Below are 15,647 nucleotides of genomic sequence, written 5' to 3' on the forward strand. Positions count from 1 at the left end.
GAAGCAGAAAAAATCATTTACTTGTATATGAAAGCTGCGTTCAAAATAATGACATCACCAGTGATAAAAATATCACATAAAAACTCATCAATTTGTAATCATATGTTTAATGTTCCTTTCGATAAAAGCCATTCGTGCTTGATTCAAAATAATAATCATTTTTCTCAAATAGTGTAGCATCTTTTTAAAATATATGATGGGTAATTAATGAAAATTATCAGATTTATTGACAAGTGATAATTAGAAAGATATCGACTCTTTTCAAACGATATTAAAACTTGAAGACAGCTAAAATAATTTAAATAATTAATATTAATAGATATGAATTATGGACCGTTTGAAAAAATGTTGTTTCTTTTGAATCAAAAACTATCATCAATTTGCTAATCATCATAATTCTTCTTTATCGTGTCATATATTTTCCTAAATATAAACTTGATCTAAAATTTTTATTTTCAAGCTGACTTCGTTCGTGTCTTTTACAAATTATTGACGTAAACAAAAACTGCTGAATTGAAACAAAGGCCGCACAGAGAAAAACTAAACAGAACATAGAATTTTTCCCTGAGATTCTGTGCGGCCCTTCATACACCCCCAAATAAAACAACATACATCTCTCTAAACAGCAGTCACACTTTCAGCAGCATTCGGACAGGTCACTTAAAAAAAAATAAATACATGAACAAGGAACTCAACAAACATTTTAATATTACGATAACCATCGTTAAGAAATCACTTTAACAAAACAGCCTATGCCTATCTGCTCGAAAACAAATTCTCCCGATAGCATGAAATCAACAGCGACGAAATAAAATAAATACATTTTTTTTTTTTAACTTAAAATATTTTCTCTGAAAGGTTTAAAATGAGGAAATTTAAAAGCAAACATTAAGCAAAAACCCAAAGGAGCTGTCACATTACAAGTCAGAGTCAAAAACGAAAAAAAAATGTGCAATGATGTATCTGAAAAAGTTAAATATTCTAATAAAATGAAACATTTACACTTAAAGAGTATTTATAAAAAGAGAACAATGAGCAACTATTATCTCTCTGGTTTAGTTTAGAAACATCCTAGATAAAAATTAAGGTGATTTAAAAGAAATACTTATGCTTAGACTACTTTTTCGCGATGTATTTATTTACAATTGAGGAGAAAAACCTTTGGCAGAGCATTTGTATAACAACTTCCATTGATGGAAAATGAGACATAGTCTAAAATCTGATGTAGAGAAACGTTACCTTTTAAATAAAAAGATACACGGGTTTTCCATTTTCAGCATTTAAGAATATGTAGATGTAGACTTTTCGGAAGTGACAATAGGCAAAAATATGATGATTTAAAACCTTCATTATTTAAGTGCTATGGAAGCAAGATTCATTTATTTAAAGATAGATTAAAAAAAAAATAAATAAATAAATTACTTTTTTCTTTGTTAACTTGACTGGGCATTCAAACATTAAAGGTAAAGGTGTAAGTTAGTAATATACCACTATTTAAAATAGTTCTGATCATCATTTTTCGATGGCCCCTTTCGCCAAGTTAGACACTGTTTTTTTTTTTTTTTTTCTTTTAATTACGATTCAAATACATTTCAAGTGCTATACTTTTAAGATAAGAATGAAACAATTATAAAAAAATTAATATCAGCGTTATGGAAAATTGATTACTTGTCCTAGTATTTACAAAATTTTGATTTTAAAGTTTCTCTTTAGATGCTAACCAAATTTTTAATATATCATTAGTAGTAACTAGACCTGACTAACTATTTTCCCTTTCTTCTATCCAGAATGTTGCCTCTGTTCTGGTTGTATGAAATTCTGACTGCAAAATATATAGACAAAATCCGAAATTTTTTACAGTCATGTCCAAATCTGGCAAAAAAGGGACCACCAAAGTTCACCATAAGCTTTTTACTGCACTATCTTCTGTACTGAACGAAGTCTTCTAGTATGGGTATTTATTTCAAATACAGAATTTTGAATTTGTAAAAAAAGCGTCCATCTTTTGCAGTCAACGAACGACATGAAATAACAAATGCACAACTGAATTCATGCGAGTACAAATATACATTTGATTGAAAGCGTCCACAAATAGTTCTTCACTCCTCTGCTGATTTAGCTGCGGCGCGCTAGCTGCGTCCAGGTGGGTTATACCACCTTTTTGATAAAAGTCTTCAGATTGAGAGTTATGACGATTTTAAAAGGAAAGAAAGGAGATCTAAAACTTCACGTCTTTGTTTATTCCGGAGAAAGAGAGAGAGAGATTGCAGTTTGGCAAAGAAGCTGCTGCTCGTATCACGTCAAGTCCAGGGAGAATGCTTGGGTTCTTCTTTCTCGATCGAAATGTTTTTGTTTTTATTTATTTAATTTCTTTAAGTAAATCGAAGGCACGAAAGGCGGTGGAGGCGACTCGTCCGTTAAAGGCGATTTCTGTGGTTTGGAGCCGCGAAGAGCACACCTTGGTACATGATGCCGTTCACTTCCATGCTCACCATCAAGGAACCATCCGATTGCGTCCTACCGTCCGGGCCTTTAAAGAGAAAAACAACTCCAATTAGTACTCATCTAGGACATAACACACTATAAATACTATTAGTAAATTATTAGGTTAATTGAATAATATACCCGACAAATACAGGGCGGCCGAAAGAGTTGCATCTGATTTTAAACTTTATCGTAAATTAGTCTTAAGATTTTATACTCAAAAACTGCAATTTTGACTATACTAATGGAAAAGGCAACACCGATGTGCACAGAAGTTTTGCTGAGAAGTAATGATGCCACAGCCAGTGCGTATGAGAATGGCGACAGTGCAACGAAAAATGCAGTGCTTATTGTGGTACGCAAAATTTAAATCTTCTGTTAAGTATTTAAAGCAATTTTTGGTTAAGTTTGTGAGTTTTTATGAGATACAGCTGGCGTATTAAAAATTATTTCTAGTATTGCCTTTGCTGTAATCGCACCAAGCACTATCCAAGTGTATGTAAATGAAAATAGAATTTGAAAATAAATTGCAGAGCGGTCAACATAATGCAGATTGAAATTTACTAATTAGACGGAAAAACTTTAAAAAAATACACTTTTTTGCTTATTTTGAAGCAAAAAATGCTAAGCTCCCCCAAATATTTTTCCTAGTAAAACTATATGAAATATCCACCTGTTTCGATGACCAAGCGGTCGACTGGGTTTGAATATGCACCGGCAATGGATCGGCATAATCAAGATCTCATTGATTACAATAAATTATTAATAAAACTGATAATTAATTGCTCACTGATATAAAATTTATCATAGCCCTTCTGGGCTACCGCCCCTTTGGGCTAATAATACAAAAAATAATGAAACGTAAAATCTATTAAACCATTTTTCAAAACTTTTGTTTAAATTCTTAATGCATTCTTTCTTAAACCTTGTCATCTTTAAGTTATTTGTGCGCAATAATTTGTAGTATGAATATGTCGTGCACATTTCTCTATATTATAGAGAAAAATGTAATTCAGTCGATGAAGGAATACGTTCCTTTGAAAAGGGTCGATGCAACAAAAAGTTTGGGAATCCGTGCTGTATAGCATTACTAATGATAAAATTACATGATTATTCAAAATAATCGACCCGTTTTGTTAGATATACTACCCATAAAATTTCATAATTTTCCGAAATATTTCACCCCGTCACATTGCATCATAGGTTAAAAATATTACTAGTCTAATTCAGGATTATTAAAAATGACTAATCCTATAATATAGCATACTGGCCGATTGAATGCTAATTGATCAAATAATTATGCTAATTAATCCAATAATATAATGATTACTAATAGATCCAATAATATTGTACAATGCAATGGAAATATTGCTGGTAAAAATTACCAGCAAATTAAATTTCACGTTGCCAAAAGATGAATATTTTCGTCCTTCAAAACACACTTTTGATATTGCCAATTACAATAAAAAAAGAAGATATACAACTAGATTTGTATGCCTGACGTACAGAATTTCAACGTTCTACGGCTTATCGCTTTTGAGTTATATGAGATATATACATACGAATGTACGTACAGACGTCAGGAAAAACTCTATTTGAATCCATTTTACAAAATGTTTCGGAAAAACGTTTCCTTTACTCTGTTCGTACACACAGATATTAAGCAAAGAAATAGTCAAAATGCAATCGGAAACCCTCAAAATCGATATTTAATTTGAAATATGATCTCGAAAAGTTCTGGATTACGACAGTTCGGTTATTATAAGAGTTCGTAGGAGAAAGAAATGGGAGAGTTGTAAGTATAGTACATTGCAAAAATTTCATTTTAAAAGCATTATTTTAACTTCCAGTCAGTTGCCCAAACCCTTGGAACATAATTATTCAGCTGCCAGTATATGATGCTAGAATGTGAACATGACAAGAATACGAAAGTTTCGGAAAATTTCAAGCATTTTTCACGTACTATATACATAAATTTGGATAGTAGTTGTCCGCAGAAAACTGTTCGGGGGAGAGGGAGGTCGAATAAGGATCGAAGACAAATAACTGTTATCAATAAAATCTTATTCAATTATTTAATTTGGGTTTGGTTTTGTTTATCTGATTATGGCAAAGCAGGCAAGGGTTATCGGCCTAATGAGAAGGGGTGCTTTCGTAGAGGACTTTCGTAGACTAAGGCAAACTGGCTCGTATCCACGTTACACGTGGAGAACATCACGAAAGCATCCATGCATTCAGCCTATTTGCCTGGAGCAGTACCCATTAGCAGTATTCAGCAATTTACCAGTGTCGAAATTGGTAGAACAATTAATTTGGAGGGGTTCACAAGTTGATTGTAAAGTATAATATTGCACCACTATAAAAACATATAAACTGTACTATACTGTACATGTATCGATACAAAAACACATTTTTACTCGATTTAGGGGGAGGATAAATGTTCCCGCTTAGGGACGATCATTCTGTATAGTATGTGCCGTTTAGTTAATTATCCAATGAAATGAATCAATACATATGTGCTAATGTGTATTATACTAGTCAATATGCTGACGCCCTGTGCCTCATAAAACTGATGGAATTCCAGTAAGTTATATGTGTTGCTTTAAAGAAACTCTTTCTGCAATGGAAGAGGTTTATCAAACGTAAAATTCACTCAATAAATTCAAAGTAGATTAATAATTAATTACCTTTTGGATCCTACCACTTTCACTAATAAGCATCTTAGTCTGCCAGCTTTGGTTTGCAATTCACTGACTGTTCGACTGGTTTCGAACACGGAAGTCACGTATGATGCAAACTTTCAGCTTTCTGGAATTTTATTTTATTTATTTTTTTTTATTTTATTTTTTTTTTTATTGGAGGATACCCCCTTCGCTAACAATTTTTATTTAAGTTGAATTCTACCGACTTTCTGTTAATTTCCTCTGTAAATAGGCTGGCTCTTTTTCAATGCCAGTTCAGAATGTAGCTTTGTAAAAATACAATCTCAAGATAATACCTCAAGATAATAAAGATACATCTGTTTAGCACACCTGAGACTACTGGAAGATGTATCGTCATGTGCGTGGGAGGAAAAGACCTGAGTAAGTGGACAAGATATCGAAGGCTCAGCGCAAATATCGGTACAATCGGTGCTGCGGTATATGGTAACAAAAATAGCCTATCCCGAGGACGTCACAGTTAAAGATAAAAAATTTAGCTTGAAATGCAGTTTAGATTTGGATGACTGGAGATAATCCCAACTTAGTGCTTAGGGAGAAAATATAACGGTAGCCAAAAATGATACCATAAAGGAAATTAATTTCACAAAAATTAATTAAGTTTTAAGGAAACAGGGATTTTCAACACAATGGATGTTTCTGATCTTAAACACTGCTATCGGGCAGAAAACCGATGCATCAGACAAAGAAAATTAAAGATTTATTAATATTTTGATTTGATATCGCGAAGAGCATAGGTAAGCATCTTACTTTTTTTTTACATTTTTCTGTATGTATTAGTATCACGTAGTAGTTCAATTTTCTTTAAAATGTTTGAAGTATTCATAACCATTAAAACGGATCAAAACATCCATTTCAAAATTTTTCCCATAAATAATACTGTTATTCGTTGATAAAAATTTCAAGTACTTCGGAATATGTGTAGTACATATGAAAGTATTAAATTTGTCTTGTAAAATGAAGACCTTCTTAATCAAAGGAGCTTGTAAGAATAATTACCGATTTAGCTCTGCCTTCATCAACAGGTCCTTGTACTTCGATATTGCCTTAATTAAAAATCGAGGGGAAAAATTCTGCCCGAAAATACGGTATATTTAAAAATCTAAGAAATTCCGCCCGCAAATACCTATTAAGAGTCCTCCCAATCTCTCTAGTTTTAGCCCGATGGAATTATGATTAGTATACAGAGTTTGACAGAAAGCCTTTACAGCGATACCTGGCATAAAAGGTGCCAATACCTTTGTGCCCAGAACCACTAAGAATATTTATGAATTGGCGAAAATAAAGATGCTGGTACTTTATGTTGTTATGCAGTTTTGGTTGATGCACCTCGATTTATTACCTAACCACGTACCTCGATTGTTGGTGATCTTGATGTGGGTGCTGGGCATACTCGATCGTGAAGTGAGCCTCTCTTCTTCTGTGAGCAGCCGTTTGGCGGGAGTCACGCTCTCGTCTCCGTGAGACCTTCGTGACGCCATGTTGAGGGGCCTGTGTTCGCTCGTCGTCGAATTCCGGGAAACTTCCAGGTTCAAGGCCTCCTGCTGTGGCATCACCATAGGATTGGGAGTGGACGGGATGCTGTTGCAGTTGTCTTCTTCGCCTGAGAAGGAAAAAAATTATTTACTTAAATATTGGAAAGGTTTGTTTAAAACACCAAACTAATAACGATTTTCAGTTATACCTCATAAATTCCACCAGACAAAAAAAAAAAAAAAAAAAAAAAAAAGCATATATATTACAGTCTGCATTAGAAGTTTTAAACCAGACAAAATTCGGCCCTGGGGGGGGATTTCTTTCATAGTTTCAGGAAGCATGCGGTCCGACTTTTATTTAAATAGTTTAATGACCTGTTAAATATTTAGTTTCAGTTTATGAATATAAAAAACTTCTTTTATTCAAGCTTTGATAATTATCAACATTTTCTATGCCTTTTGTTATTTAATTTCTGAAACACCTTTAAAAAGCAATTAATCTGTATGATTACTGTATTTTTTGGAAAGAAGAATGGTTTTCTAGCAGTGATAAAAGGCATGCTTGCGGTAAAGTAGGTTAAAACTCACTGTTTTTAACAGAACATCAGGAAGACCTGAAATGAAACTAATCAAATGGTGAACATGAGTCAATGTTTACTATTTAATAACTAGAGCACCTCAATGTCATTTTATCGTAGCCTGATAATTTAAGGAAATAACTTGTGACTGCGCGAACTAGGGAATAAGGTAGTTATCAAAGAAGGAAACGTCTTCCACTTTACGATTATCATTAACGACTCGGTGGGTGCTTTCAGAAACGCATTTGAAAAAAAGACACGATCTATTTTACTCGTAAATATTTATTTCATGTCTTTCCTGGAGTGTCCAAGGTTGGACTGACCTCCGACGGAAAAGAGCTTATATCAACGGGCAGTCAATCTCCAAGGCCAATAAGTCATCGTTAAAAATTAAGATCACAATAAAATAAAAGTAAAATGTAGCCCTAACTCTATATTATTCTTACAGCAAAAGCTCTATATTATTAATTTTGTAGCAGTAACTTTGTATATCACCAATAAAGCCTGGCTGTTGTGAGCCTTCAGCTGATTTGTATCGCAGTTTTGGGCCCTAGGCATGTTCTTTTAAATACATCGTTTACAAAGGTAGGACATTTTAAAAAAATAGCTTTTTACAGAATAGACGGCAGGATTCTTTTAGTATAAAATCCAACTTTGTTTTGAATATGATTCTCTTTAGGAACAGCGCAAGAGCAAATGCAGCTGGTGTGGTAGCACCGGATGGCAGAATATAGTAGAAGAATTTCAAAATATAAAAAAAAAAATTCCAACTTTTTCGTTTCTATTCTTAGTTAAAAGTAATATACATTATGGTCAACTCATACAATTACATTTTCAATGCCAAATAAAATTAAAACTCAGCACGTAAAGAATGAATTTAGAAAATATTAATTTTTATGAACTATTACAGCGAACTCGAAGAAACGCATACCTAAACTGGAGACAATTTAACATTATTACAAGCAGATCAGAGGAAACAAGCCCTGAATTTTATAACACTAAAGATGGAATTTTTTTCAATCTGCATTACTTTAAGCACAATAGTTCATTAAATGAATTTTAGAAAAATTCGAAAGCGTTGGTGAAACACGATTTTTTTCAATTTAGGGAGGTGTGGGTGGATACGCAAAGTATTACTGCCTTCCTGAAGAACATTGATTAAAGCAATGATTTCTCAAATTACATATTCTCAAAGACGGACCTCCCCTACTGAACTTTCAGCTTGTCACGAAGACACTTTATGAATGGCTAAAAAATATATATAGATAAGGGAGTGATAACGGACTTTAGCCTGAACATGCGTGATGAGCGTGGATAGTTTTCAAGATCTTGAAGACAACAAATGAGGGACACAGCAGGACGCGTCGACACGCCAAGAAACTGGCCAGGCGTACGAAGTAGGTAAAACGAAGGCAGTTTGCGAGAGGGCAGGCACACACAATTGAACAGCCAACATAATTATCAAGCATCTCTGATATAATTAAAGATGCGATGCATATAAACGTGAACGAAATTCAGAAGAGATATCCAATCCTACTGGCGGGAGGGGGGTACCATCGAAGGAGGAGAAAACGAACAACACACGTCCAGATTGGGCGCAGAATCGAACAGGAAAGGGGGTGAGAAGGAGGGAAAAAAGAATAACAGAAAGAGAAAACAACCCGCCTTCTCCATTTAATGAAACGCAGTTTCAATTACTTCTTTTACTCGGCCAACTTTCGCCGAAGATTAGTCATCAATTAACAAAACTATTTCGTTGGCCAGCTTTTCTATGTATAATCCAGAACAAATTCGGGTTCATTCATCATTTCCAATGCTAAGCAACAGAATGCAGGTTTCCCCTGAGTATGACATAAAATAAATTGGGTGCACGACAGGCTCTGGGCTCTCATTTTTCAATTATCAATCATGGGAACCGTTGCCCAGCCGTTCTTTCTCCCGCTTACAGCTTACACACTCGAACGAGAGATGGCGCTACAAGTCAAGTTAAACGCCAAGACATGCGATTCCCGATTGATCGAGTCGGCGCAACAACTTGCCGCGGGTGCAAATAAAGTGAACCGCTAACAGTTAAGTGTTAAAACCCGACTTCTAATGTTTTGCTACTATTTTCGCAAACCAATTTTGAATTCTCCGCTCTTCCTCAATCTGAAAATGTGATTTGAAACTCTCAAATGCGCTTATTCAGAGCTAAGCGCACAATTTTGATTCGTCTGTCTCTACTCTATTCACAAGAACTTTCATAATTCGCAACTCAGGTCTTCAGATCATATTCCGTCGACCTTTGACGTTCCACACAATTTCTCTACCGATTTCGAAAGTCCCTGAACCACTAAATTAATATTTTTTTTTATTTATATTACATTGTTATCTAAAATAATATGAAGCAGATATGTGTTTTATGAATAAAATTGTAATAAAGTAAATTAGAGGTGAGGCAAATCAAATTTTTCTCAAATCCTAAAAATTTTTCAAACCCCTTTAACCTTTCATTTAAGAATTAATAACAAGTAAATAAAAATTAGTTAAGAAAGTATAAGACTTCAAAGAGTATGAGGAATTAAGAGTAAAAATTAATACTAAATAATTTTTTATTTAATATTAAATTTTTTAATTAAAGCAAAATTTGAAATCTGCATACATATTATTATTAATAACGTTGCAAATGTTTTTAAATGTGCATTGTGTATTAAACGCATATTAATTTATTTTAATTAGATATATAATTAAAGAAGTCCAAATTATTCTTACCGAAACAAACAATACACTGCGTTAGAAGCATCTTTAGACATTGAAATAATGCTGCAAATATATTTGTTAAAATTATCAGTTGGATGTACTTAAAATTGAATGATTTTAAATTATATCAATTAGCTTTGTAATAAAAAAGTAAAGATTTAAATTATCAAGAAGTGAACTGATTGCTTTTAAATCGCGCAACTGGTTAATGAATTGCAGATTGAATCGAAGTACTGATTTTTGATGATCTTCAGAAGATATTTTTGAAACGAGAAACTTAATGCTACTTTACGAAGCATTAACAGTTTTTAAGTCATTGTTTTTATTAATTTGTTTTGTTTTGTTTTGTTTTTGTTTTACATACTCATGTTTCTAGTTTCCTTCACAAGACACTGATTCGATAATTTAAAGCAATGGTCTTCAAGCTTTGTCGATTGAGGAAACCCATAACAATATAATTTTCCTTTGTGAAAAGTAAAGGCTAAAACTAAAATTATATCAATGTTCAGTGCACTTTGTACGGAAAAGGATAAGAAAATCATTATTTTGAATATTATTACACACAAAAGATCTTCGAAATAATTTAGGTAATAATAACAACAGAAATTAAAAAAAAAAAAAAAATAGTTGATCAATTATTTTAGATATTTGGTTTTAAGGTCCTCATAGTATTCAAAACTCTTCTGAATTTTGATTTTAACTTCGGAACTCCAAGGCAAATTACATGGTATTACAAGATTCCGTGAACACAATTGGAAGACCAACGATTTATTTAAAACAAATTGTGATAAAATTAAGAATAAATGAATTACAACATGAGGATGTTAAACAAAATTTAAAAAATTAATACAGAAATCCTGACATTTGTTATGCGCAAAAAGTGTAAAAAAATTACATCATTATCGCAAATTATTTATTCGAAAAGTATATAACGTAACGAAAATACTCGTGGCTTATCTGGGAAAAAAATTGTTATCCGTTATGATAATATCCGATTTAATTCGGATAAACGATGTAGTTTATGCTCATGGGTACATAGAAATGAGTTGCCGTGATTCCAGACATAACGCAAAATATTACTTTTAGTTCTCATTTAAGTAAAATATATGATAAATATATTAGCAAACACATCAGTTTTATTCAGGCTGAAGAGCGACCATGTCGAATTCTTCACGGAATACGCAGTATTTTTCACGAAATAACTGTTATTCTAATATCGCCTGAAGATTTTAAGGAGTTAAATATGCTTCTACCACGCGCTATTATGATCAGTATTTTAAACAGTACGCAAGTTCGAATGTCAGAGAGTGCAAACTAATTTTTTTTTTTTTTTTTTTTGTTTTTTTTTTTTACTAATGTCACCCAGAGCGGATCTCCCTTCTAACTATACCACTATCCCGAATCAATTCTACACGGGCTGCGAATACATGAGTATTATTATGAGATTTTTAACATTTAGGACTCAAATTTTACATTTTTTTCTCTACCCGAAACGTGAGTAATGCCCCAGAAAATCTAAAAACAAGGTTAATTAATTTAAACTGCAGCATAACTCTTACTCAAAAGTATAAATACCCTCAGTTATCAATTTTCACAATAAGAATATTCGCTTTATTTTGAAGTACGTTTACATGAGCACAGCCCTTCCCCTCTCGTAACTGATAACTAACAAATCTAATGATAATAAGGTACTTTTCCGTTTCGCCGGCGCAAATCTCGCCAAGCAGACTTTATTGGCGACAACATACATTATACACACAAAAAATATTAAAAAAAATTTTAGTCCTAAGAATTTTTTTTTGAAGGCATAAACATTTTAATATCGCTTAAAATTTTATAAAAAGCCAATAAATAAAGACAATAAATTTATAAAAAGACATTAATTTAAGAATTTACTATGCTTTCATGGTTCAACATCCTGTTTCGCCGGTTCATATCACGTGACCCCAAGCGATCTCATCTCACGTATACTACTCTACAAAAATATAATGCTCTCAGTAATTATCTACATTAATTTCAAGTTAAATCTTAATTTGGAACACAAGTTTAAATGCAAGAAATACTTCAATTCGTATGAATAACTTACTCAGAAATTATGTAAAACTGCAGTGCTTTACTTCGCTAATGCATTCTCATTAGAATTGATGAATTTAACCCTTGACTTTACCTTTTCTATATTTTCGGCTTCGGGTAAGCGCTGTGATTGCATCCTAATTGATTTAATTGCCGAAAATGGCCTTAGACATAAAACTGAACTATCTGAATGAGGCGTAAAAGGTTACCAGCGAGAATATTCCGTTTGGCATCGGTTGTACCATTATTGGCGACTTTATCGCTTGCGTCGGCAAAACGGAAAAGTACCAATAATAATAATAATAATAATAATAATAATAAAAACCTTGCCGATGAGTAACTATAATTCATGATTAACGATTTGGCTTCGTTCATTTGTTTGAGGCAAAGCACTCGAGGGCTATCTGTCTAAGAGGAGGAATGCCTTCGTGGGGCACTTGCTGAGGGAAACTAGCTCGTATACACGTTACATATAGGGAAAACCACGAAAACGCCCACGCAGCCAGCCCGTTCGCGGGATTCGAACCTCGGACCGAGTTTGCGATAGTTTGTTTTTGTTAGTGAAATGTAAACAATCACTACATGGATGAAGCCATTTTGAAATTTAGAAGAGTTCCTTCTCTGAACGCAGCGAGCAAGAAAATTACCCGAATATTTTTAAAACTTTCAGAATCTGGCTCTAAGAAGTTAGGAATTCAAACGCAAGGAAATGCGGTAATAGAAACTTGCAAATAAGTAAGTCTTTCGTTACACATGTTTTTATAAACGGATAGTTAAAATTACAAACCAGTCATATACGTCAAATTCTAATAACGTAAAGATACGGTGAGATGAAGTCAGGATTTCTATCTAAAAGGCCATGCAGTAGGAATATCTTCTCTTCCTAAATGTCATCTGAGTTCTCTTGAAACACTTTTTTTTTTTTAAATTTACAAAAAGGTAATTAGCAAAATAATTTCAATGTGACAAATAACAAACAAACAAGTTAGAAAACGGGAGAAAATGTAAAATTGGTGAGTTTATTTCCTATTTGCGAAGTTTTTGAAAATCCTTTAAAATTTGTGGAAATTCTTACCTCACTAAATGACTACAACTTACATGATAAAACCTAAACCATTCATTAAACATGGTTTATGCATTTTGCGTAATTATTAAATTGCATGCTTTTTTTTTTTTTTTTTTTTTTCCTTCCTCCTTCAAGAATATCTTGCATAAGTAAATTAAATAACGAATCAAATTTTAGTTTGGAAAATCACTCCTGTACCCGACTAATGATTCACAGATTCTAAGAAATGAGTGGACCCCAGTTTAACAATCTTTGACCTAGGACAATGATTGCTAACTTAGTACATGTGGTGGTGCTTTAATGTGCCATGAAGTATTCCAATACTTTAATAGAAATGGTACTTATTCAATGCGATTTTACAATCGGAGTACTAATGTTTTAGTGCTATTATAAGAACTTCCATTAGGCACAGTACAGAGGATGCGTACACATGTTTAGAATGATTTCGGGACCGTTCAGTTAACGTTTAAAATGTAAAGAGTTTTTTTTTTTTTTTTTTTTTTTTTTTTAATTCTCGATCTGATAGCCTTTTTCTAGAATATAAGTCTGCATCGAAATTTCCATAAATTCTCTTGCGTAAAATTTCCATGGGTATTCATTTCAATTCCTCTTCCACTACTTTTCTTCAGCCGTGTTAGGTTTGCGCTTAGAAAGAGATCTTTTCAAGAGACCAAACGCGCAACAGTCCATATGTAAAACATCAGGAACTTCGTAGAAATACGTTGAAAAGGTATTTATACAGTACCTGTATCAGTCTTCATTTTGTTAAAGATTGTAGTAGTTCTTTTAGAAGTATAACTCGTTGCTTTGTCTTCATGAAGTTGTCACTCTTTGGGGTAAAGAAGTGGAATTTCTTCTGTAAATATCGGACGTAAAACTTTCTCTTGAGAGTACGGCGAGTTCCTTTTAACATTCCCCCCCCCCATTCTTTTTAAGTTGCCATAGTAAGAGAAACGTGTGACAATCATAATGTAGTGGAAGTGCGATGGAAGGCAAACAGATGACGGTTTACTGTACTGAATTTGGATATAATGCGTGTGACCGGATGTTTCAGATTCGAAAGTGAACTGCATAGCAAAACCAATGGAATTCATAATTGAAAGATCTTTATTACCGTAAAACACGGTAAAGGTTATTTAATCACTTTTTTTATCGTCAGATAGGGTAAAGGTATCGTTAACGTAGCGGAATTATACAGGGAAGTTTAAAAATTTCAAATAATTTTGATTCATAATAATGCATATAAATATCAGCATGCATAGGACTAAAAGGGTTTCCCATAGCTAATCGCTCAGTTTGGTTGTAATACTTATTTTGGGGAGGAAAAAACAAAAAAAAAATTTTTTTTTTTTTTGTTTGAAACAGTGTTGGAGAAATAACTCGTCAATTTCGATACAGGAGAAACAAAATTCTTGAAGTCTTATTTCTAGATATATGAGTGCACCCTCCACTGGAACATTGGTGAATAATGATTTCACATCAAAAGAAACCACGATGAAATGTTTAGTGGAAATGCTTTTAAAATGAAGTAAGAAGGTTCTATATTTAAACCTTCGAAACCAGTCCAGCAAGTTTATGAATATTATGCTGATTCTTGTAGCTTTAACTCCTACAATAATGCAGTAAAAAAATTCAGCAGCAGAAACTGACTGACTGTTGAGTATTATTTATAGGCGGGTGACGTCACATTTTGTTAAAGCTGTGTTTTCGGCAACCGCGGTGATAAAAATATAATGCATGATTAAACTTGATTTCACAGGAATCATTTGGTAACCGGACTGAGAGGGATACAGTCGGAAATTTGAAAAATACACATAACTGGGTTTCCTTTTCTGTAGACCTAATACATATTTACTACAATGCAAAAGGGGGAATTTTATATTTTCTTTCAACGAAGATGATATAATTAAAAAAGTAAAATGCTTTAAATTTATTTACGTGTTATTTAAAATTTTAACAAAAATGCAAAGCAAAACATTTTCCGCTAAAATTAGCATGAAGTTATTTTTACATCTGTAAAGTTGTAGAGGCAGGTATTTTTAAAACAGGAGTGATGAAAAATGAGCAACCTTCGCCGGGAATCCAACGATGGACCTCTGGAATACGCGGCCAGCGTGCAGACCACTACACCACGAAGGCACGCTAAGAAGGCGGGAGAAATATCTTATAAAGTCACAACCTATTATTCTTTTAAGGAAAAATATTACAAATTAAGCAAATTAATTTTTATTTATGTCTGCTCTAAAAGTAAATATATATATATATTAATACCACTACATTAAAGAAATCATTTTCAGAGAAGCTTTTCCAAAAATTTGAGACGTTGTGTTATATTAACGCTATCTTACATTTAACATCCACAAGACTAAGCTTGTGTTGCCAATGTGTGAAGTATCAGGTCTTTAACTTTAAACCATTCACAGAAATCGCGGTATTGTAAATTGCCAGCTTCCAATGAGTTTCCGTTTGACCGGTGAATAGGCTGGCAGTATGGGCATTTTCACAATTTTAC

General features: G+C 33.1%; 1 protein-coding gene across 6 annotated transcripts in view; it reads right to left on the minus strand.

Annotated features, from left to right (window-relative positions):
* Positions 1-1,550: 1,550 nt before the first annotated feature.
* LOC118198793 (protein dead ringer homolog) overlaps positions 1,551-15,647 on the minus strand; it is a 496,618-nt gene continuing 482,521 nt past the window's right edge. For all 6 annotated transcript variants that reach the window (XM_085815747.1, XM_085815744.1, XM_085815745.1 and 3 more), the window contains 2 exons: positions 6,559-6,807; positions 1,551-2,530 (listed from right to left, as the gene is read on the minus strand). In XM_085815747.1, the coding sequence (XP_085671873.1) occupies positions 2,418-2,530; positions 6,559-6,807 (362 nt within the window). In that variant the 3' untranslated portion in view covers positions 1,551-2,417. The remainder of the gene's footprint in view (positions 2,531-6,558; positions 6,808-15,647) is intronic.

This window comes from Stegodyphus dumicola, chromosome 4 (genome assembly GCF_044657685.1).
Source record: "Stegodyphus dumicola isolate Sdum_Otavi_A_Nest chromosome 4, ASM4465768v1".
Taxonomy (NCBI): domain Eukaryota; kingdom Metazoa; phylum Arthropoda; class Arachnida; order Araneae; family Eresidae; genus Stegodyphus; species Stegodyphus dumicola.